This window comes from Trachemys scripta, chromosome 2 (genome assembly GCF_013100865.1).
Source record: "Trachemys scripta elegans isolate TJP31775 chromosome 2, CAS_Tse_1.0, whole genome shotgun sequence".
NCBI lineage: Eukaryota > Metazoa > Chordata > Testudines > Emydidae > Trachemys > Trachemys scripta.
Window position 1 is genome coordinate 245,023,639 of NC_048299.1, and position 26,082 is coordinate 245,049,720.

Genomic DNA, 26,082 nt, shown 5'->3' on the forward strand with positions numbered 1-26,082 from the left:
TTCTTTACTTGCCACTGAAGTTAGTTTTGATTCTGATTTGTGTCATTAGACAGTGCAAAGCAACCATAAACAAGGCTGAGGAACTGGCCCAGGATGAGTTCACCCATCCTGCACATCATAGAGCCTATCTTTACTTAAGCTCCCTACAGATTCCTATGGAGCAGGGTGTGGATGGTGGGGAAAGAGCAGGGATGAAATTAGCATCAGTTGTTGACCCTAAGGGTATGTCTACACAACTAGACACTCCAGGCTGGTCCATGCTGGCCAACTTGGGCTTACAGGGCTCGGGTTGCGAATCTGTTTCATTGCTGTGTAGACTTCCAGGCTCAGGCCCAGGCTCTAGGACAGGGGTGAGCAAACTATGGCCCGTGGGTCACAACCAGCCCACCAGCCAATTTAATCTGGCTCTCGAGCTCCCACTGGGGAGTGGGGTCTGGAGCTTGCCCTGCTCCCGTGCTTCAGTCGGGCAGTGGGGTCGGCGGCCGCTCTGTGCGCGCCTGCCACGTCACTGCGCAGCTCCTGGAAGCAGCGTCATGTCCCCTCTCCAGCCCCTACATTTAGGGGGCAGCCAGGGGGCTCCTCACGCTGCCCCCGCCCCAAGCGCCGCCCCCGCAGCTCTTACTGGCCGGGAACTGTGGCCAATGGGAGCTGCAGGGGCGGCGCCTGCAGACAGGGCACCATGCAGAGCCGCTTGGCCTGTCTGCAGGCCCCGCCAGCATGCAGAGCCTCCATGTAGGACCAGGATGGGGGACATGCGCTGCTTCCAGGAGCTGCTTGAGGTAAACGCCGCCCGGATCCTGCACCCCTGAGGCCCCCCACACACACACACACCTCAACCCCCTGACCCAGCCCTGATCCCCTCCCGCCCTCCGAATCCCTCGATTCAAGCCTGGAGCACCCTCCTGCACCCCAAACCCCTCATCCACAGCCCCACCCCAGAGCCTGCATCCCCAGCCAGAGCCTGACCTCCCCCCCCCCCACCCCAACACCTTACCCCAACCCTGAGCCCCCTCCCATACCCTGAACTCCTCATTTCTGGCCCCACTCCAGAGCCCGCACGCCCAGTCAGAGCCCTCACTCCCTCCTGCACCCCAGCCCCAATTTTGTGAGCATTCATGCCCCATCATACAATTTCCATACCCAGATGTGACCCTAAGGCCAAAAAGTTTGCCCACCCCTGCTCTAGGAGCCTGCGAGGTGGGAGGGTCCCAGAGGCTTCTGCCCAAGCTCAGAAGTCTACACAACAGTGAACCAGCCCTGCAGACCAAGCCCTGCAAGCCAGAGTGAGTTAGCAAGAGCTAGCCACGGGTGTCTAGTTGCTGTGTAGACATACCCTCAGAGAGCAAGATCATAAGAGTACTAGGGGCATTTGTTTATGTGCATTTTGGTCATGCTCATCACCACAGTATCTGAGCGTATCACACATTAATTAATTGATCCCTACAACACCGTTGGGAAGTAAGGAAGTACTGTATAACTAATCTCATTTTACAGATGGGGAACCAAGACACAGAGTCATTAAATAGTTTGTACAAGCTCAAGGTGCTAAATGTGGCCTGGAAGATCCAAGAAAAGACTCAGACCTCCTGAGTCCCAGTCCAGTATTCCTGGACTGCTGTGGTGGCCATGGAATGGCTCTACCGCTTTTTTGAGGCCTTGGAGGGGACTGTTCCTTCTCTCTCCCCACAGAACACTTCGTCAAGCTGATATGCAAATGTACATTGTGGAAGTAGGGTTTAGCACAATATGGCTTTACATTTGGGGAGGCCTGGGAACTCCAGTAGTATGCAATACAGCAAAATCCTGTTTGAACTTATAGGCAGAATTCTATTCCAGTGGTGCTAAACTTGTACCACATGCAAAGCTTTCACACCTGAGGTTAAAAGTATGTGCCAGAGCTGAATTAATTTTGAAAATCCATAAATAATGTTCATTGCTGTATAAAGAGAGTTTCTGGCATTAGTGAGTCTGAATTAGTGTTTCACATCAGATGAGAAAAATATAGTGAAGTTTCCTGCCTTCTTTTGTGTTTTTCATATGATATACAGTAGTCGGCCAAAAAATATATATATAAAACAAAAAAATCCCCGGCTCAGTGGGCAACATAGATCTGTGATTTTTTTCATGTCAGAGTTCTGCTTTAATGTTTGTGCTGAATTAAGTCTTCATCATTACCTTGATGCATTGACTTGTCAGTAATTTGGGTGAAGGCAAATAAAGTTTTGCTGGCTCATGTATACATGACTGTTGTTATGGTCAGTTTCTGTCCAGTTCTGTTTTTAATGCAATAATTTTAAGCTTTTGAATCGCTCACTCTTTTGGAACATAAATGATATTAGATACTCACCTTTTGCATAATTTTAACCACTGGGTTATTTTGTTGATAAAATTTCAGAATTAGAGCAAGCTTGTAGCTTGATAGTATTGAAAAGCGTGCCAAAGTGTAACGTCTAGATAATGCCAGTGAAACCCCTGAGCTGGAATACTTGAACAACACTTGCATCATTTTCCTGTTAGGTTTTACCAGTACTTGGCATCCAATTTGTAAATGTGTTTCCTGAAAATAAAGTGAACCTTGATTATTTGCGGTACACTAACTATCAAAATAAATTTCTTGCCAGTGCCTTGAGTCATCATCTTAACGTCTTTCCATTGTTAGGAAGCTTTGCTTCATCATTTCATTTTATTTCCAAAAACATCAGTAATATATCTTTCAGTTAGACTGTACTGTACTTTTTAGATATTTCCTACAAGCAAATATTTTAATTCCAGTGGAAACCTAGATATAACTCTTGTGTTGGGAGAGAGGCTGAGCATTTACTTTGTTACTAAGTGAGACTGTTTTAAGCAGAAATTTTATTTTTCAGCATAGCGCAAGAAAAAAAAAACTTCCAAAACTCTGTAAAATAATCCCCAAATAGCCACTTTATGGAAGTGGATGGAATGGAAGAGCCCATTTCACAGAGAGAAAGGTACAAATTGTATATGAATACCACAATTCAATCAAATGTGCATGTGCACAAAAGTAGACATAAAAAAACAAAATGAAAAGGCTGTTGGCATTGTAAATTCAACGAACAGTGAATGGAAATGTGTAGTTTAGGATTAAAATTCCAAAATGTAGACAAAGTTGAAATCCTGTTATAATTAACATTGTTTAGATATTGGAAAAGGTCAGAATCTCATTGTTTTTATTGCATTTCTTGGCCTTCATCCACCCCCCAGCTTAGTCACAGGGCACAAATTGTATCAGCATATGTAGCAAGGGGATTTCCAGACACTGGGAGAAGGCAGACATTTTGCAATTCCACCCTAATCAGCAGTTCTAACAGGCTTGAACTTTAAATTGGAGATGGAGTCCATGCAGGATGTGCTGATTCAGGGATCTTGACAGTGTTCTCTCCCTGACCAGCCACATACACTTTTGGGGTTTGCTGGCCAGCTCTGGGATCTTAGGCACAGCAGGGGGTTGTTGAGGTTCCCTGGGCGAAAAGGTACTCAAACCACTGCTTCATTACTTGGGCTCCATTACTGTGACAGTACGATCTTCTGATTATCTGGAAATATATTTATTTGTATATATTTATTTCAGTTTATACCATGTGCCAGTTCATTTTTATTAGAGCTAAACTTTCCAAACTCAGTTGACTAAAGGCAGACATCTAAATCCATATTTAGGTACTGGAAGTGGCTTAAATATCAGAGGTGCTTATTACTAACCACAGAGTTATTAACAGGAAAAAATGGATGATGTTGAGCAGTCCCTACTTAACATTCTTACCAAGGTTAAAGAGTTAGACAAATACTAACTCAGACAAAGGGACAAGCAACCTGCCAGAGCAACTCAGATACTAACAAAGTGTGATAAGCTTTTGCAATAAGGCATCCTGATTAAACTGGTTTTGAGATTTCAGTCTGAGAAACAGGATTATTGGTCAGGTATTTCACTGGTTAATGCCAGTGGATCCAGTTGTACCGCACAATTCATGCATGAGTCACAACCCTCTTGCATGGAAGAAGACTCTGTCTCCTGCCTTGGTGACCATATTCCTCACGTTCTGTGGTACTGGATGTCACAGTTTCGGAGTAACTGCACCTGTATCCTGCCCCCTCAGTGGTCCGCTCCAAGAGTGTCCATATCTCCAGCTATCACCTCTCTCTAGATAGGGATCCTTGTCCCACTCACTTTTGACCGGGGGGTTTAAGGCTGCACAGCCCCTTACCTAATGGGGGGAGGGATAGCTCAGTGGTTTGAGCATTGGCCTGCTAAACCCAGGGTTGTGAGTTCAATCCTTGAGGGGGCCACCTGGGGATCTGAGGCAAAATCAGTACTTGGTCCTGCTAGTGAAGGCAGGGGGCTGGACTTGATGACCTTTCAAGGCCCCTTCCAGTTCTAGGAGATAGGATACCTTAAACTGTGATATGCCCAGCAAGCCAGTCTGTCCAAAGGCCTGTGCTCAGGATAAAAGCATTACAGAGAAAATATAATAAAAACAATAAAGGTTTAAACACATGCTAACCATACCAGAGGGCACCCATCAGTCTTATGGGTCCCTAATAGTTCAAAAAGAACAGGAGTACTTGTGGCACCTTAGAGACTAACAAATTTATTAGAGCATAAGCTTTCGTGGACTACAGCCCACTTCTTCGGATGCAGTCCACGAAAGCTTATGCTCTAATAAATTTGTTAGTCTCTAAGGTGCCACAAGTACTCCTGTTCTTTTTGCGGATACAGACTAACATGGCTGCTACTCTAATAGTTCAAAGTCTTTCCAACCCTTCCATAAGGGTTGGGGCCTCTCTTGGATAAAAGTCCTGTCCAGATCTTCTTGCTGGACCAGAATGAAGGCCTTGAGTCTATTTAAACCCAGCCTTTGCCAAAAGCCCTTTCTTTGTCAACTGGTCTCTATAGAATCCAGTTTGAACCAGTACATGCAAGCCTTCCCTGGAGATGGTATCACTCTGGAGGTGGTTACAACCTGAATAATTCACCTTAATCACCCTTCACTATTATTAGTTCCTGGTGGAGCAGTGGCAACAGCCCACCTCACCTCCCCGGAGTTGCTTACAATCCTTAGCCCACAATGAAACATAATACATACATTTAATACAGTATGGTCCCAAAAAATATTGCATGCAGTTGCAAGATCTGTAGGGAGCCTGGAGTAAGTGTGGGTATGTGCCAGTGGAGGTTAACATTATCCTTCAACACACCTGAACATATTAGACCAGGGGTGGGCAAACCTTTTGGCCCAAGGGCCACATCTGGGTATGTTAATTGTATGGTGGGCCATACATGCTCACAAAATTGGTGGTTGGGTGCAGGAGGGCGTGAGGGCTCTGACTGTGGGTGTGGGTTCTGGGGTGGGGCCAAAAATGAGTTCAGGGTGCGGAAGGGGGCTCCAGGCTGGGGCAGGTGGTTGGGGAGGCGGGGAGAGAGAGGTCTCCAGCTGGAGATGCGGGCTCTGGGATGGGGATGAGGTGGGTTCAGGAGAGTACTCTGGGCTGGGACCAAGGGGTTTGGAGGACGGGAGAGTGCCCTGGGGTGGGTCGGGTTTGGGGCGTGGGAGGGGGTCAGGGGTGCAAGTTCTGGGCGGCGCTTACCTCAAGCAGCTCCCAGAAGCAGCGGTATGTCCCCTCTCCGGCTCCTACTTGGAGGCGCAGCCAGGTGGCTCTGCTCACTGCCCTGTCCGCAGGTGCCGCCCCTGCAGCACCATGGCCATGGTTCCCAGCCAATGGGAACTGCGGGGGTGGCGCTTGGGCAGGGGCAGCATGTGAAGCCCCCTGGCTGCCCCTACTCATAGGAGCTGGAGTGGAGACATGCCCCTGCTTCTGGGAGCCACGGCCCCTGCAGAGTGGGGCAAGCCCCCGACCCCACTCCGCAGCGGGAGCTCGATTAAACGTCTGAAGGATTAAAATGTCTGAAGGGCCAGATGCAGCCCCTGGGCCATAGTTTGCCCACCCTTGTATTAGACTAAAAAGATAATACAGCCCCAAACTGTAATACATTTATTTCCACTGGGTTTCTAAGGCTTCCATTGACTGCAGAAGCCCTTGAAGCACAATTCCAATAGAACTGTGCTATAATGGGAGGTACAGAACCAGTGTGGAACCTCCAGGCAAAGGGCTGTGGCCCACTTTTGATCCTCTAGGATCCACAAGGTATGTGAGCGTGTCCCATGACTTGTTCCATAATAGGGCAGGCCTCATGATGATGATGCAATCTGGGACAATTCCTCAGGAAAAAAACTTTACAGGGAGTTTTTCCTCTTAACACCACTCTTGTGGGTTTTTCTGTGAGAGAGCGTGGTCAAATCCAATGTTGTTTGTGATTTCTCTTTAAATGGTAGAGGTAGCTGTCATATTGATCAGGAATGGCATTACAAAGTTTTTCTGATGAGCGTGGGGAGGATTAGGAAGCAGCAAAATATTGCCATTTGAACATCTCTATGATTAGTCCTGCTCTGGTGCAATTATGCTGCACTATATCATATGGTGAAATCATAGATTATAAATGTGATACTGGTCTGATCTAAGTCTTACATGTGATATTACTAACATAAGGTGAATCAAATTCAGATCATGATCTCAAGTCTATGGATAATTGGCCACTCACGCATCTCTAATATTTTTACTATATCTCAAGTGCTATTGCCCTTCCTCCTGCTTCCTTATTTCTCCTCTTCCCACATCATTGTTTATTGGAGGGCTTCTCTATCTGATAATGAGTCTTCTATAAGGTATTGTGGTCCTGTTCTTCCATAAATTATGTTAGTATATCACCCTAATCTTTGATTTGGATGTTTCTACCTTATTAGTATATTTGCTTAATAACTCCTTCATATTAGCAACTCTTTTTCATGTGCTGATGTGATGTTACCTATTACTTTCAAATTGTTTCATTCTGCTCCCACTAGAGTCCCAGGTTTCTCTTTGTCAACTTGTATGAATCAAGATGGAAGCCTCAATCTTGACTCATGATTCGCTCTCCCACTAATTTCACCTGCCTCTGTCAATGAGAGAGTGATAAAGTTCATACCGTACCTTTTCCAGAAAGAAACTGAAGCAGTCACTTTTCAATGTATTTTAAAACAAGATATTTCATAGAATGTATCAGGGGGGTAGCCGTGTTAGTCTGAATCTGTAAAAAGCAACAGAGGGTCCTGTGGCACCTTTAAGACTAACAGAAGTATTGGGAGCATAAGCTTTCGTGGGTAAGAACCTCACTTCTTCAGATGCAAGTAATGGAAATTTCCAGAGGCAGGTATAAATCAGTATGGAGATAATGAGGTTAGTTCAATCAGGGAGAGTGAGGTGCTCTGCTAGCAGTTGAGGTGTGAACATCAAGGGAGGAGAAACTGCTTCTGTAGTTGGATAGCCATTCACAGTCTTTGTTTAATACTGATCTGATGGTGTCAAATTTGCAAATGAACTGGAGCTCAGCAGTTTCTCTTTGGAGTCTGGTCCTGAAGTTTTTTTGCTGTAAGATGGCTACCTTTACATCTGCTATTGTGTGGCCAGGGAGGTTGAAGTGTTCTCCTACAGGTTTTTGTATATTGCCATTCCTGATATCTGACTTGTGTCCATTTATCCTCTTGCGTAGTGACTGTCCAGTTTGGCCAATGTACATAGCAGAGGGGCATTGCTGTCACATGATGGCATATGACGGCAGAGGGGCATTGCTGGCACATGATGGCTTATCATAGAATGTAGGTTGTGAAAGAGAGCACCTATAAAACTAAAAGGATGTTAAACATTTAACTTCCCCGTTGTATCCCATCTAAAAGTCTCATAAAGTTCATCTAGCTCAGAAATAAAAAGGAAAATAAATGTTTAAGGCAATGAAAAATCTTATCTGTATATTTCCCTTGTCTGTATATTTCCCTTGGTTGGGTCTCTTTCTCAAAGTCAGCATGTGTTTTCACAGTGAAGTGTACCTCTTTCCGGCACGCCAACTGGAAACATGTACCTTCTGGTCTCTGGGACCCAATTAACATAAGACAATCTCCCAGTCAGCTTCTCAGATGATGGGGTATAATACTCGCAAAATACATAGATACTGTATAGGGAAGATTCAAAAGCACACATGAGAGTTATGTGCCTATGAGAGTCAATGAGAGATGGGGATATAACGGCCTTTTGTGCCTTTGAAAATCTCCTGTTGTTTCATTAATATGCATCCCGTCTAGGTATCAGCCATTTCCACTTATGTAAATGCACATTGACCGTTTGTTTTTTAGCCCTTCTATTTATTAGATCCCTGGTATTTGTGTAAAATTTTCTCCATAGGGATCTGCATGCTGGTCTGGCTTGGGCGCCTCATTGACTGAGTGCCCAGATTCATCCCTGATGGAAGTTCGTCAAAATCAATTGAGTTACACCAAGGATCAATTTGGCCCAACTACTACTAATAAAATGCAGAAAGTTAACTTGAATGTGTTGCACTTCCTGCATAAGCAAGACTCCAGGTATTCCTCAGCAAGTTGCACTTAAATCTCCAGCAAAGTTCCTGGATTCTTCTGCACTCTGGTGCAGCAGACTGGACATTTTGTAGCAGTTTCTTTAAAACTTAAAAAAAAAAAAAAAAAAAAGATATTTTTAATTAATGAAAGCTAAAAATAATGCAATCAGTACAGTAGTCCCTATGTTCTTTATTTTGTTATTACATTAATTCATTTTATGCTATCCCCACATTTTCAGTTTTCTTCAGGCCAAAGATGTTTGTACTGACAACTGATAGCTGCATCATAGAAATTGTCAGAGGGAAAGCTGAAGGTTTTGGCAACTGAGTAGAGGGCTCTGTCATGGCTTTTGTCATCTAAAGAGGCTTTGAAGGCAGGTAGGGATTGTGAGATACTGCTAAAATGTTGGGGCTGTCTGCAGATTCAAGTAGACAACACTGCAGGGGTTTCCTCTTGCTTCACATTTTAAAGATTATTTTAGAAATCATAACTGTTTTACAAAATACAAATTTACATTCTGGTGCACCGTTCTGCAGAAGGGAGTGTATTATAGGGCAAATTCCATGGCAGCAGACTTACAGAATATGTGGAACCCTGGCTTTAAGGCAGGGCTTCATAAACCTTTTGATAGTGTGGACCGCACTAAAAAAGACCAGCTAGACTTTTATAATTGGTGGGATGTATATTTTATATATTGGTGGGACACTTGTAACTCAGAAAGGCAGAAGAGATTGTGCTTAGTCTTTATGCATACACACTTTGCCTTTGGACAGAGACCAATGAAACTCAGCCCAAAAGGTGAATGCTTCCATTCAGATTTGTTTCAGAGTTTCTGTTGAATGGCTCCGCTCCATTTTTTCAGGGAGAATACAGACAGTAGTTTTGGGAAATTGTGCTTTGGCCCGGAGGACTCACTTTTGAAAGGCAGTGAGATAATGCCTATAGTCCTTTGAAGCAACTCAAAGAGGTGGCTGAGATTATAGCAGTTCTTCTGACTGAGTGAGTCATTTGTTATTCAGGTTCTGAAATCTGTCTGTGGATTCTTTGCTGCTTCCATGTACGCATGTAATAGCAATTGCTAGGAGTGCTTTTTATCATTTGGGCTTGGCAATAAGATGGGACTTTTTCTTTTGGATACAGACTTCTCCACTCTTATCCATGCCCTTGTCAGCCAAAGGTAGGATTGCTGCAATGCACTCTTTGGGCCTACAACTTCAGACTATTTGGAAATAACAACTAATGCAGAATGTGGCGAGTTTCTTATTAACTTATGTTTAATACAGGAGTACATGTCAACTTTCCTCTTTATTTTGTAATGGCTGCCAACTGATTTTCCTGAAAAGTATAAGGTGTTGATTTTTATCGTGTAAAATTCTATATGGTTTGGGTCCTGGCTACTTTGGAAACAGTCACTCTCCTTTTAGGATGCTAAAGCAGCTAGACCTATGGCTGACTAGTTCAGTTGGTAAAGCATAAGGCTTCTAATCTCAGGGTTGTGGGTTCAAGTACCGCTTTGTATGGTTTAGTTCCCCAGGATGCGTTTCTGGAAGATAAGCTGTAGCCAAACATAAGTTCCCCTTAATCAACACAATTTATTGGGCTCACTACAGGGGTAACTAGGTAAGATTGAATGGCCTGTGATATACAGGAGGTCAGAATAGATGATCTAATGATTCTTTCTTAAACACTAAGAATATATGAAAGCTGAAGTGTTAAAACTAACAGCTCTCTGATTTCAATGAGACAGGGTTGATTGCATGGCATTTCTAGTTGACAGGTTTCAGAGTAGCAGCCGTGTTAGTCTGTATCCGCAAAAAGAAGAACAGGAGTACTTGTGGCACCTTAGAGACTAACAAATTTATTAGAGCATAAGCTTTCGTGGACTACAGCCCACTTCTTCGGATGCATATGCATATGCCTTTGGACAGAGACCAATGAAACTCAGCCCAAAAGGTGAATGCTTCCATTCAGTTTTGTTTCAGAGTTTCTGTTGAATGAATAAATTTGTTAGTCTCTAAGGTGCCACAAGTACTCCTGTTCTTCTATTTCTAGTTGAGGAGTCCTTAACTTTAGAATTATTTTTCCCCATTCCTTAGTCTGACATAGTGCAGATTTTCTGGTCTTCAGGGCATTCTATAAGCCTAATTTATTTGTCCAGGGTTTTGGGGGCAGGAGGAGGCAGGCGGAGTTTATTTGCTTGGGCCAGGAGGCCTTTATTGGCATCTCTGATCTAGTAAATTTCTGGTCATATTCTTAATTGATTGTATGATGCCCAAAACCTAGGACAGGCACTTTTATACATTTGAGACACTGATATGTAACGTGATATTTGGGATACCGCACTAACAGTACTCATAGTTTCAGTTAAGGGGCTGTCAATAGACTTTTGTCTTGTGAAAATCATCTTAAAAGTTACTTGTATTTAATGCATCATGTAATTTAATTACATTTGATGCTAAAAGCTAACCTCATTGGTGGTAATCATTTTGTTCAGGAAAAACAATCTCTGACTTTTCTTTCTGTAGTTTCGATGAGTCCTGCTCTCTATCATAGTCCTGGTAATGGGCATCTGAATTTATTTAGTTAGTTCGTTCTGCATCTTTTCATTTTTCTCACGGTGCATTCAATGTTTATTAATTGGAAGTATTATCAAATAGTTACTTTTCATGCTTTTTATCTGTGGATGTCATTAAAGAGATACATTTGGTATTTCCTTATCAAAAATTTTTTTCCTTTCCCAAGTTCGTGATCAAATGAGAAGTTTTTTGATACAATAGTTATGCTGTTGGTCAAGAAAACACTGATTTTTAAATAGCAAAACTCTGTTAGTTCAGTATTGCAACACTTACAGGACAGAAATTACACAGTTCAGTTACATCATCAAATATGCTGTTGGGTTCACGGTTAATCCAGCCTTAATAGCACTTTCAGATAGTTTGATGGGACCCAGTTGTTTCCAGTAAGATCAGTTCAACTCTAATGGACTATTCAGTTCCATCCAGTTCCATATTAATGGAAATATATATGAAAGAGGCTTGAAACTAAGACAGATGCAATTGCAAAACTTTGTGAGTTGTTAAAACCAAGAGGATCTCTCTGAAAGTTTGTCAGAAACCATGATGAAAAAAAGAGTTAAAGCTTTGATTGCATCATTTTGAAAAGTAGTAAAGTTGAATGTACAGCAGCCCTTTCAAAAACCAAAAGTTAAACCTCGGTCTTTTGTCAACACACATACACAAACAACAATTTTAATTAAGGTTCAAGTATATGTAAGGTTCAAGTGTATGCTTTTCTTACAAAAAGCAAAGAAGCAAAAATAAAACGGAAATTAATTTCAGACAAAAAGTGTTAAAAACATGCAAAAAGGGCCCAACTTTTTATTTAGAATTTTAAATATACGTTGCTCTTGGACTAAGACCTGTATGCCAGGTTTCATCCTGGAATTACTTTTTCTTTAATTGAAAGTATACATCTCTAAAAAGAGGCTTGTACAAGTCTCGATAGATTCTTCATATAGTATAGTAAACATGCTGTCTATATTAAGAAGAAAACTATTCATTCTACCTGGGTTAGTAGGAATTTCCATATTTGGCTATAACCACATTACAGCTGGAACATTTAGCACAGCTTTCATATATAACTATTTGAACTGATATTTAACAGACAGTAGCCTCTTATTTGAACTTCAAAGAGCTGGAAAAATTCTTTCATTAAGGAGGAAGCTGAAACTATAGTATTTCTTACCATCTTATCAGTTATGCAATGATGTTGTGCTCTTTTGCATAATTACTCTAGTATTGTGAAAACTTCAGTTGCATTCCGATTGGGAGTTATTGTATGAAATCATATATTATAATATGCTCTGTGAAATTAACTTTTAAAATAGTTTTTGCTTTGTAGCAAGCTCTGGTGAAAACAGCTTCTTCAAATGAGAGATAAATTGGATTTTTGACTCTACATCTGTAGTCAAATGACCTGGATCCTCATCTTGCAATTGGATCCATGCAGGCACAGGCTGCCTGCCAAGATCAATTGCAGAATTGAAGCCTTACTTTAAAATTCAGCAAACTGCAAATACAAAACAGTGACAATTTTAAAATGATAGTTCAAAAATGTGTGTTTCTTAACGTTACTCATGGGAGTTTATATGTCAGATTGGAAAAAAGTTTTCATAATTGTCAGAATGATAATCTGTGTTCATTTGTATAAATAGTTTTTAAAGCAAAACAAGTCATTAGTTTTAATTGTTATGTTCATAAGAACAATGTGGTAAACTGTAGTTAACAAAGAAAGGATCTTTAAACTACAATGATAGTAGTCAAATAGGTTTGCATCTGTTTGGCTTAAGATACTTTGATAGATGAAGTAGTTGAAATGAAACCATAATATTTTTTCTCTGTAATTCTAGTTTAAGGACAATATAAAAAAAATGGAACTAATTCTCTTTCTGTATTTGCTTTTATAGGATAGACAAGATGTTTATTTCCATGAAAATACTACTACTTTTTAGCAAGAGCAATAAAATTAGGTCAGATGTCACAATGATGTACCAGATGTGATTGGCACTTTGATTCTGTGGTTTCACACTTGTGACTTTTTCCATAATTTATATGATGTGAAGAATGATCTCATGATTGGCTGAAACTATTTTGATCAGAGTTAGGGAATGACTGTTGTAAGCTGGAAATATTACTTCAATAGTGCTGTTATGTAACCATAATTAATATTAGAAACTGGAAAAAATATGCAGATGTACATTAGAGCATTTCAAAAGATTATTTTGCTTAAAATTATTCTATCATTGGACTGTTATTCTCTGTAGTTAAAGTAGGGACTAATAGTAGAACCAGTCATATCTTTCAAACAAGTAGGAACTTTTTAAGTGCGACCATTCCATATATAGACACATGTTGCTGATCAAAATGATTGAATAACCAAGAAAATGAAAACACAGTCAATACAACAATGAAGTCGTCACTTGTTTTAAACTATTTCCCCTTTGTTTGAAAAATATATTAATTATAGATCTAAACTACCATTTTCAAAGTTTATCTGGATAGTTTAATTTGCTCCCCTTTAAAAAGTTGAGTTCTGAAGGATCTGTCTTTTAGCAAAAATCTCTCATATATAAACTTATCAAAATTGGCCACAAATAAATAAATAAATAAGAAAAGTTACCAGATTTAGTCTGTCCTAGACCATAAACAAACTGCTTACTCAATATTGTAATTTGGAAAGGCGATTCCATTTATTGACATTGGATTTTATGATGCACTTCACAGTGCATGTTCATGAGTACATGCTAATATCATACCTCTTCACTGTATATATACACTATATATGTATATATACACACACACTCACTCTATGCCTTTTTGAACTTAAGGGGTTAAGCTAGTAAAGTTACCTATCTCAACACATGAAAAGGAAGAATTAGCCACAGTTCCCTAGCTACTAGTGTAGCTTTCAACACCTTTTCCTTGGTGGCTAGTATTGATAAGCTATATAACTGTGAAAGGATGGGAAAATGCATTGAAGTCATCTGAGAAGTAAACTATCAACTTGACATGTTTTTCTAGCTATTGAAAACTTTTTCATATTGCAACTCATTCTGACAGTGAGACTGTAGAATTCCTCTGATTTAAGTACCATCTGGTTATGCTCAAAGATTTAAAGCTATTTTCTCAGCATAAAATTTCAGAGTCCTAAACTTTTTTCTTCGCCAAACTATCCATTTTTAAGCCACAAATATTTTTCCAGTCCTTTCAGATTTTATCTAAAAGTATATTTTAACAGTATTTAAATAGTTCTTAAACAATAACAATTTATCTTGATAGATGACATGCTGTGTTTTTTCATTTTATTTTAATTAGCCATTGTGGAACCAAATTCCCTTTTGTTTTATTCCTTTGAATACTGTTTAATTACAGTTATCATGCCAGATATCTTAAAGGTTATTGTACCAATACAGTTTCATTTAACATAAGCCATGTGGAATCAATAGTCCTGTTTCCTAAAGTGAATGCTTGGAAAATCTTACATTCATATGTTAAGAGTACACATCCTTTCCTCATTAGTTGGAAAGTACAGGGATTTTGGCACAGGTTCTGTGTGGAAGCATTGTGCAGCTTTTATATGGATTTTGTTTTTAGCCTTTGATGACACTGTTTAGAATAGGAAGTATCTAATAAGTAAAGCATTTTGTCTAATGTGCTGCCAGTGTGTTTAATATATGCCTGGAGGTCTGAAACATTATCTTCTCCACTACAGTAATATGCATTTAATTCTCTGAAAGCAGAAGGTCGAACTTTTAAAAGGGACTCAAAGTACATTTTCAAGTAAATAATTTAAAACATATGGGATAGGGGACCAGAGTAATGTACAGTTGGTTTTTATGGTTTAATCATGATCATGTTAATGCACACCAGTAGCTAATTAAAGAAAACTTTTATTGTTCATTTTAAATGGGTTATGTAAAGAGTAAGAGAACTGATATAATACAGCCCAATGATAAATGTTACCATTACATTTGCTAACAGCAAGCTGATTTTGCTGTTTTTGACATCTTTAAAGTATTGGCCCATTTATTCCATAACAAAGCAAAACATCTCTTTTGAGTTTTTCCATTGGGAGTCCCCAACCGCCGCCCTTTTAAAGGAGTATTTAATCGATGCTCAATTTTATTATCAGGCATACTTTAAAATTAACTGCAAAACTTAACTGAGTAACTGGCCAAGAGTTCCATGAGAGACTGATATGCAAAGTTCCAGTGATACTCCTGCTACTTTGGTTCTGTACTCAAAAATCATATAATAAAACTGAGAAACTGTGTTGCAAATTATTAATTGTTTGTTCCAGTCTTTATAACAGGAATATAAGAAAATGTAAATATCAAAATGTCAGTATGTAGCTAGGTGGTGTGACCGATAGGTAATGTGATACAATACCTTTCACCTTTGGGTCATTAGTTCATGTTCCTCACCGCTTGGTATGGATCAGAAGTTACCATCTGACTGCTGTTCGGTGACATATGTGAATTGATTTGGTAGTCTCAGTAATGTTTCTATTAGTCAGATATCCACATCACAAGAAACTCCACAGTTGGGACTAATTAGCACCCGTATTGGTAGTCTTAGCAAAAAGGCCAAGGACCAACTGGGAGTAGAGGAAGAGCTACCCTCTTATCCTCCTGCAGGTGTTTTGTCCAGGTCAGTACATTTAACAAATATTAAATGTACTTTTTTTAAAATGAAAAGAAGAAGAAGAAGAAAAGTAATCAATCAAACGAAACCTATAAAAACCTAAGAAAATTTATTAATTTGCAAACTGGAAGTACTTGTAAAAAGTTTTTTCATTTGTAAAATAGATTATCCTTTACTAACTGAAACTGCATTTTCATTTCTTATGGTCAAATCCAGCTCACCATAAACATGGGGGAACTCTCATGATTCTGCTGCAAGTAGCAGAAGAATAGCAAACCACAGTGGCTGCACAAGAGAAATCTGCAGCCTCCATCCACTGTTACCCGATGCCTCTCTTCACAGGGCTAAACAGGTGGCTATGGACCTGTTTGGAGCTGCTATGCTCCTGTTTTGACCATGGCATCAATATAGTTGTTGGTGGCCCAAATACCCCTCCACTGTGCTGTGGAGAGTGCCAACCATGAAGTGCTATTGCAGGGTTTCTCCACAACTGCCTCTTCTGTCCATGCAGAGATGTTGTAGCCATGTTGGTCCCAGGGTATTAGAGAGACACGATAGGAGAGGTAATATCTTTTATTGGACCAACTTCTGTTGGTGAGAGAGACAAGCACACCCACATAATGGAACTTCACCTGGCATTTCTAAAGCACCCATCATCACAGGATCTAGGGTAGGTAAATATTATTGCCAGTTTACAGATAAGGAGACTGAGGTAGAAAGGTTAATTGACTTGGCACAGTATCAGATTGAGTCACTGGCTGAGGAATTCCTTGCTCATAGTCCAATGATTCATTAAGGCTGCTTCTAGTAAGTTATTTTTGTAAAGGCTACCTTAAAAGTGATATCATATTTATGAGCCAGTGATATCAGTCTGTCATAGAAATCAGCCACAAGGATTTTTATTGAAATTTGAAAAATATGTATATGAGTGAAGCTGAAAAGTTTGTAACCAGAGCTGACAAAAACTTTTTCAAAGAAAATCTCAGCTAGTTAATGGTTCTGTTTAGGATTTCCATGGTAATACTTTTCTCTAGTATATTTACATTTTTAAGGAAATCTTTGCTTTTGTTCCCTTTGATTTAAAAAAAAAAGCACGATATAAAGGAATTCCAATAAAACCCCTCAGCTATTCTTAAAAATCCAAACCAAAACAAAAGAAACTAATTTCTTAGTATGTTATACAGTAGAAAGATTAAGGAGAAAATCCAGTACTTCAATGCCCTTCACTCTCATTACGTTGTATTGTGGATAATATTGTAAGTACATGTAATTTGCAATTATTTTTTCTAATGGAAGATATTGTATATTTGGGGTCAGGTAGTGTTTGTCCCTTCATGGGTACACAAGGTATAAGGAGAAGGTGTAACAAGGAGACATAACCTTGCAACAGGTTCGAGGGCAGGGGCCAGAGACATTCCACTCTCTGTACCCAGAGGAGCTTGTGACTAGTGTAGGCAGTGACTCCGTGCTCCTCAAAGGAGCAGGATAGGGTGAGCTCATGTCACTACTTCACTTCCAACCAGTCAATGGAGCTGGCTCTGCATCATCATTATTATTGTTGTTGCTAGGGAGTACACTCTACACCTTATAAAAGAGTATATTTGCAGCTATGGTTGTTCACCCCACCCTTCTCGGAGGATTTAAACTTTGCCTCAGGAGCAATGGGTTCTACTTGGGTGGTGCACATCTACAGTGGGGCTTCTGCTTGGGTGGTGCACATCTACAGTGCCCCCTGCTGAGGGCTCTGCCTTAAAGGCACAATCTAACTCTTGATTAGTAGTATTCGCTGTGACAACAGCTAAAATCTGTCTTTTTTAAGTGTTGCTCTAAGCAGTGATGTCTATCTAAACATTTCTATTTGATGAGATCCTGTGAAATCATAGCCAAATGCATAAAACTGTAGTGAGTAAATATACCACTTATACCACCATAGTGGCAGGGTTTATAAGTAGCTGACATTTACCTGAGCAGTAAGCCCTATTGTTTTATATAATGCAGCTGGTACTTGCGTGACTAAGAAAACATTCTTTCAAGTCCTACAACACAGTATTTATATCTTACAATTTCCATTTAGTCTTTTTTATGAATTTGAAATTAATTAGTACTTTTTTATTTTGTGTAAACATGCTAAAGCATTTTTAATGCTAATGGGAATTTTTTTTTTCAAGTTTTAACACACAAATTGTGGAAGAAATTCTGATTGTCAACCTTTTTCTAACTGTCAAATATAATATTGTTTCAAATTTTGTTTTAACTCGTATTTCTTTTAGATTCTTTAGACTATAAAGAATTAGTTGAAAAAATGTAGTTTGAGCCTAGAAATCATTATTCAATTTTTTTCCCTTCACATATTCCTTTGGCACTTCATCAGATGTGAGTCATCATTTCTTCAGAACGGACACCTGCTGTGCTTTCATGAATGATTACTCTGTTAAAAGTTAACTTGGCAGGTTTTTTATAATTCCGTTTTTTTAAATCAAGTTTAAATAGTAATTGTTTGCTGCCACTGAAATGGAAATACTTGGGATATGGATATAATAAGATAATATAATATTTTCCTTCACAGGTTTCCAAACAAGAACAGAAAAAAATGGATCTATCTGATGGAGGAACAGTTGAAACTTCTTCACGTTATAGTGGTGCCCAAGACAGTGGCATTGGCAGTGACAGCGTTAAAATCAGAATAGTTCAAATAGAACAACATAGTGGCACCAGCCAACACCGCATTGCACGTCCTTCCCGACAGTCTTCCATTGTGAAGAACCTGAACTTCATTCCCTTTGACATTTTTATTACAGCAAGCCGGATCTCCTTGATGTCGTACTCGTGTACTCCTTTAGCTAAATCTAAATCATTGCAAGATCAGAAAGATGGTGAGAAGATAAGCAAAAGTTCATTAAACCTTCCAGAAACAGATTCACGTGGTAGCCAAGACACCAGAAAGCTCAGTCAGGCACGTATTTCATCAGTAACAGCAGATGATCTCTTGAACAGTAACAATTCTTTGCCCAGTGGGAGAAAAACAGGTCTGCTGTCACTAGAAAGTCTTCATGCTTCCACAAGGTCATCTGCTCGACAAGCCCTTGGTATAACTATTGTTCGACAGCCTGGTCGCAGAGGAACTGGTGACCTCCGGTTAGAACCTTTTCTGCACCTTGTTGTATCCCAGCCTTCTGTACTCTTGAGCTGTCACCACAGAAAGCAGAGGGTGGAAATATCAGTGTTTGATGCTGTGCTTAGAGGAGTAACCTCAGATTACACGTGTACAGGTAAGACCATTTAAAGTCAGGAGGGTATTAACAACTGCCATAACTATCAGGCTTCCTCAAAGTTTCAGGGATGATCAAACAGAAAATAGCTGATAGACTAGACAAGACATATTAATTAAAAAAAAAAAGTAAAGTTTATATTCCATACTTGAACCAAATTTAAGAATAGAAGATGATTGAAATGAATTAAGGTTTAACCTTCAAGAACCCAGTTCTTATTTTATTCAATATTGTTTTCTCAGGCCAGAAAAATAGTAGGGGCTGTCATGGTACTGTAATGTATCAGGAGTTTCTGAACCAATATGATAAGCAATGAGTTGTAGGTCAAGTTTCTTTCATAAAGGGTATTTTCATGGCTGAAAACCATTATATTTTCCAATATTACTCCTCTGCTAAAATTAGAAGCAATACTTTCAGAAACACATGGTATTTTGATCATAAACTGTACAAAAATTACAGTAGTCTTCTAAATGATGTCTTAATAGTGTCAAATAAACCAGAGAGCAAAATGTGTAAAATCATTAAATTGAGAAAACTTTTAGCAAACTTGTTATAAAGAACTATTTAAATTGCAAATCAGCAACTTCATGACATACCTATCTACTACATACCACCTCCCCAGCAGGGTCTTTAAAACTCAGAATGGGGATTGGTGGTGGGAAGGCTTTGACTTCAACTCACTGTAAGGAAGAAGAAAGAAGTAGCACCTGCCATGGGGGAGGGATGAAGAAGGAGCAGATCATTCTTATAATTTCTTCTCCTCCTGAATCGATGATGAACCACTGTCAGAAATAATCACCAAAGATGGAATAGAAGTGACTAATCCAGTCGTGGTATAGGGTGGGTACAATGCTTCCTCTTAAGTATTCGACTTCACACAGGTATTTGAAAAATTATTTCCCCTAAGCTAAATAGCAGAATTTCACACATAATTCACCAAATTCCTATTTGTATCAAAAATTTTTGTATAACCCTAATAAATGCTAACTTAGGAAATAATATATTTTAGGCTCTCCCTTAACTAAGCAGTAAGGTATTATGAGAGTTTCCTTTCCCTAGATGAAGGCGGTCAATTCTTGGCTTTTCTGTAGATGTAATATTTTCTGTATTTCATGTGAAGTATTTATAACAATGAAAATTCACTTTTTTGATTGAAAATGTATTTGTCTGCCTATGAACCGTTAGGAAAGGGAGAGAAAATAAGACAGAAAATATCATATTGCCACTATATAAATCCATGGTATGTCCACACATTGAATACTGCATACAGTTCTGGTTGCCACATCCGCCAAAAAAGATATGTTAGAATTGGAAAAAGTACAGAGAAGGGCAACAAAAATGATTATGGGTAAGGAACAGCTTCCATATGAGGAAAGATTAATAAGACTGGGACTTTTCAGCTTGGAAAAGAGACTACTAAGAGGGGATATGACAGAGGTCTATAAAATCATGAATGATATGGAGAAGGTGAATAAGGAAGTGTTATTCACCTCTTCACATAACACAAGAACCAGGGGTTACCCAATGAAATTAATAGGCATCAGGTTTAAAACAAACATAAGGAAGTTTTTCTTTATGCACAGTCAACCTGTGGAGCTCGTTGCCAGGGAATGTTGTGAAGACTAAAAATATGACTGGTTTAAAAAATAAATTAGATAAGTTCATGGAGAATAGGTCCATCCATGGCTATTAGTAAAGTTGGTCAGGGATGCAACCCCATGCTCTGGATATCCCTAAACCTCTGACTGCCAGATGCTGGGACTGGACCTCTTGATAAATTGCTTGTTCTGTTCATTCCCTCTGAAGCATCTGGTACCGGCCACTGTCAGAAGACATGATACTGGGCTAGATGGACCATTGGTCTAACCCATTATGGCTAATCTTATGTTCTTACTGTGAGTGGCATTACAATTCTGCCCTCTACCAACCACCAGTGGGGCAAGAATGCCATGAGACATTCCATTAGCCCGCTAGGATATTAGGGACCAAAATGTGGGCAAATCAGGTAAATATAGGTGAAGCATGACTACCCAAAGAAACTGTTTCCAGGCCTAGACTTTGGGGAGATTATTGGTCAGATGAGGGCTCTGGGTGACATCACTATTTCTTCTCTCACCAAATTTCATATAAAACATTTAATTTTCAAATAGTTTAATAAAGAAAAAATACATTTTTACCCAGCTGTAATGAATAGTTACTGTGCAAAATAAGACCTAACTAGCATTTAAATGGTTGTTTGTGGAAGAGATTAACGCATGGAAGAAACAGCCATCCAATCTTCCTTTCTTTTCTTTAATAAGAGATTACGGTAGAGTGAGAACATAAGGAGGCAGAAGGTTCCATAGCTCCATCCTTCTTTTGTTTTTCTAATTCCAATTCCCATTTTCCTCTCCGCTTCCCATCTGTGGCTATCCTTATCTCTTTGTGAGAAACGCTGCCTCAGAACTTTTGCTGGGAGACTGGTGGCGATCTCCCTGTCTATTTATTGTATACTACCAGATGGTACTTAATATAATGCCCAAGTTAGTCCCAACCATGCCTGTTTGCTGGAACCATTTACAGGATAAGAACATAAGGATGGCCATTCTGGGTTAGACTAATGGACCATCTAGCCCAGTATCCTGTCTTTCAACAGTGGCTGGTGCCAGATGCTTCAGATGGAATGAGCAGAACAGGGCAATTATTGAATGATAAATCCCCTGTCGTCCGGTCCCAGCTTCTGGCAGTCAGCGGTTTAGAGATATCCAGAGCAAGGGGTTGCGCTCCTTATCATCTTGGCTAATAGCCATTGATGGACCTATCCTCCATGAACTTATCTAATTTTTTTTTAAATCCAGTTATACTTTTGGCCTTCACAATATCCCCTGGGAATAAGTCCCACTCTGCATTGTGTGAAGAAGTACTTTCTTATGTTTGTTTTAAACTTGCTGCCTATTAATTTCATTGGGTGACCCCTGGTTCTTGTGTTATGTGAAGGGGTAAATAACACTTCTTTATTCTCTACACCATTCATGATTTTATAGACCTCTATCATATCCCCCCTTAGTCATCTCTTTTCTAAACTGAACAGTCCCACTCTTTTTTATCTCTCCTCATATGAAAGCTGTTCCATATCCCTAATCATTTGTGTTGTCCTTCTCTGAACTTTTTCCAATTCTAATATATCTTTTTTGAGATGTAGCGACCAGAACTGCACAAAGTATTCAATGTGTGGACATACCGTGGATTTATATAGCAGCATTGTGTGATTTTCTGTCCCTTTCCTAGTAGTTCCTAACATTCTTTTTTGACTGTTGCTGCACATTGAGCAGATGTTTTCAGAGAACTATCCAGGATTATTCCACGATCTCTTCCTTGAGTGGTAACAGTTAATTTAGAACCCATCATTTTGTATGTGTAGTTGGAATTATGTTTGCCAAAGTGCCTTACTTTGCATTTAAAAACATTGAATTTCATCTGCCATTTTGTCGCCAATTGACCCTATTTTGTGAGATCACTTTGTAATGCTTCACAATCAACTTTGGACTTAACTACACTGCTCTACAGCCAAAATGCTTCTGAAATAAATGTAGTCAAATTTTACTAATTCTGGGTCACTGAGAATGAAAATGATGCTTAAAATTGTTGATTGGCTCTAGTTTTCAAGATATGCTATTGGGTCAGTATATACGACCCTTGACTTGGGAATGGCGGAGGATAAGTGAGTTATAAAGGGAAGGGATCTCAATTTAAACTAAAATACATCTTTGACTGGATCTATGACTGGGTTTGGACAGTACTTGCTTTTTAGGTAAAACAATGAATGATGCAATCTGAATCTGGTATTGCATCATCCATGATATGAATTGCATCATGTTATTCCTAGAAGTCATGGATGATGCAATCATAACGAAGCTTACATCACTCTGCTGAACAAATTGCCCTATATCAGCTCTAGAAATCATACAGTGTCGTGCTCTCTTATTTGTCAGTGTTTGATTTTGCAAAGGGACACATTTCTCTTTAGCCAAAGTGAGCAGAGATGCCTCGTACTTGTGTGAAGAGTGCAGATAACTTCTGCTATGTTTGTGGTGAAGTGACTTTTGCATCACAAAAGCGCAGTATAAGCACTATGGTTAAGAAAGCCTATCACCTTTATTTTGGCTGCAAAATTGGAGATCAGGACAAGAGGTGGGCCCCACACATATGCTGCAACACTTGTGCAACTAATCTTCGCCAGTGGTTGAACAGAAAAAGAAAATCTATGCCTTTTGCAGTGCCAATGATTTGGAAAGAGCCAACAGATCATACCAGCAATTGTTACTTCTGCATGGTGCCTCCAGTTGGGAAAGGTGTGTCAAAGAAGAAAAAGTGGACTGTGCATTATCCAAACATTCTATCAGCTATACGCCCGGTACCCCATGGAGAAGGACTGCCGGTTCCTGATGCACCAGAATCACTCTCACTTGAGTCAGACGAGGAAGAGGATGAAACTTCTGGTCCTGAACCATCAATGTCACAGGACCCACATTTTCTCCCATCCTCCTCCTCTGAACCACACCTCATAACACAAGGTGAACTGAATGATCTTGTCAGGGATTTGGAACTCCCCAAGAGTAAGGCAGAGCTGTTGGGCTCCAGACTACAGCAGTGGAATCTCCTGGCAGATGATGTTAGGGTTTCCATGTTCCGTGACCGTCAAAAGGATCTTGTCCCATTCTTCTTCATGAAAGGTGATCTTGTAGCCTGCAACAACATCGATGGTGTGATGGCAGCCCTCAACATTGTTCACGATCCAGATGAGTGGAGACTGTTCATTGATTCATCAAAGACGAGTCTTAAAGCTGTTTTACTGCATAATGGCAATGTTTTGCCATCAATTCCAGTTGGTCATGCAGTCCATATGAAGGAAACCTATCACAACATGAAACAACTTTTGAGGTGCATAAACTATGACCAACATCAGTGGCAGCTTTGTGGCGATTTGAAGGTTGTTGCTCTCTTGCTTGGTCTGCAGACTGGATACACAAAGTACTGCTGTTTTCTCTGTGAATGGGATAGTCATGCAAGAGATTCCCACTACATCAAGAAAGATTGGCCACTCCGACAGTCATTGGAGCCTGGGAGGAAAAGTGTTCAGCATCCACCACTTGTTGAATCAAGGAAGATTGTTACCACCCTTACACATCAAGCTGGGTCTGATGAAGAACTTTGTCAAGGCCATTGACAAAACACAAGCAGCTTTCAAGTACCTCCATGGAAAATTTCCAAGGTTAAGTGAAGCTAAGATAAAGGAAGGTGTCTTTGTTGGTCCTCAGAGTCGTGAACTTCTTCGAGATGATGCATTTGACCATGCACTGCGTGGCAAGGAAAAGACGGCATGGAAAGCCTTCCAGTTAGTGGCAATAAATTTTCTTGGAAACAACAAGGCAGACAACTACAGGTTGTTGGTGGAAAACCTCCCCAAGGCATACAAAAGCCTTGGTTGCAACATGTCACTAAAGATACATTTTTTGCACTCTCATCTAGATTTTTTTCCACCGAACTGCGGAGCAGTGAGCGGCGAGCAATTTCACCAGGACATTGCAACAATGGAGAAACGCTATCAGGGCAAATGGAGCCCATCAATGCTTGCAGACTATTGGTGGACAGTGACAAGAGATGCTCCATTTAATGAATACAAGAGACAAGCCAAGAAGCGCTGAGTAAACACTGAATAGGACTAAACTATGTACATAATAGTTTTTTGCCTTTTGTTTCATAATAAATTTTATTTATATAACCCTTTTGCTGATTTTTAAAGTGTTACATAAACAGGACAGGTGAAATATTACCATGTAAAGCAACCATAAACACATGAAAAGACCTAGGTTTACAATTTATGATTAAAACTCTACTATCTACACAATATACATAGACATAAAATGTAAAAACTTAAATATCTTAGAAACAGTAGCCAATCAGTTGTTTTAATTGTCATATTTGAATTCAGCACATCAAAATACATAATAAATAGCACATTTTATCTCTGAAGCAGACGACTTCTCAAAAATTGTAGACCAGTGCTATCTTTCCTAATCTTGTATCGTTGGCAAACTTTGCCATGTCTCTGTTTCCCCCTTGTTCCAGATCATTTATGAATATGTTGAACAGCATTGGTCCCAGTACAGATCCTTGGGAGACCCTGCTATTTACCTCTCTCCACTGTGAAAACTGACCATTTATTCTTACCCTTTGTTTTCTGTCTTTTAAACCGGATAGTGATCCATCAGAGGACCTTGCATCTTATCCCATAACTGCTTGGTTTGCTTAAGAGCCTTTGGTGAGGGACCTTGTCAAGGGGATTCTGAAAGTCCAAGTACACTATATCAACTGGATCACCCTTGTCTAAGGCTTGTCGACCCCCTCAAAGAATTCTATTAGATCATTGAGTCATGATTTCCCTTTACAAAAGCCATCTTGACTCTTCCCCAACATATTTTGTTCATCTATGTGTCTGATAATTCTGTTCTTTACTATAGTTTCAGCCAATTTGTCTGGTACTGAAGTGAAGCTTACTGGCCTGTAGTGCCAGGATTGCCTCTGGAACTCTTTTTAAAAATTAATGACAGGTTTCAGAGTAGCAGCCGTGTTAGTCTGTATCCGCAAAAAGAAGAACAGGAGTACTTGTGGCACCTTAGAGACTAACAAATTTATTAGAGCATAAGCTTTCGTGGGCTACAGCCCACTTCTTCGGATGCATATAGAATGGAACATATATTGAGGAGATATATATACACACATACAGAGAGCATAAACAGGTGGGAGATGTCTTACCAACTCTGAGAGGCCAATTAATTAAGAGAAAAAAAAACTTTTGAAGTGATAATCAAGCTAGCCCAGTACAGACAGTTAAGAAGTGTGAGAATACTTACAAGGGGAGATAGATTCAATGTTTGTAATGGCTCAGCCATTCCCAGTCCTTATTCAAACCGGAGTTGATTGTGTCTAGTTTGCATATCAATTCTAGCTCAGCAGTCTCTCTTTGGAGTCTGTTTTTGAAGTTTTTCTGTTGTAATATAGCCACCCGCAGGTCTGTCACTGAATGACCAGACAGGTTAAAGTGTTCTCCCACTGGTTTTTGAGTATTTTGATTCCTGATGTCAGATTTGTGTCCATTAATTCTTTTGC

At 39.8% G+C, this 26,082-nt stretch overlaps 1 protein-coding gene across 6 annotated transcripts in view; it reads left to right on the forward strand.

Moving 5' to 3' along the window:
* The window catches only part of VPS13B (vacuolar protein sorting 13 homolog B), a 948,921-nt gene that overhangs the window by 717,619 nt on the left and 205,220 nt on the right, over positions 1-26,082 (forward strand). For 5 of the 6 annotated variants that reach the window (XM_034763372.1, XM_034763367.1, XM_034763371.1 and 2 more), the window contains exon 34: positions 18,231-18,933. In XM_034763372.1, the coding sequence (XP_034619263.1) occupies positions 18,231-18,933 (703 nt within the window). Of the gene's footprint in view, positions 1-18,230; positions 19,924-26,082 lie in introns of those variants that run through there. The other variant, XM_034763373.1, reaches the window with a different exon arrangement.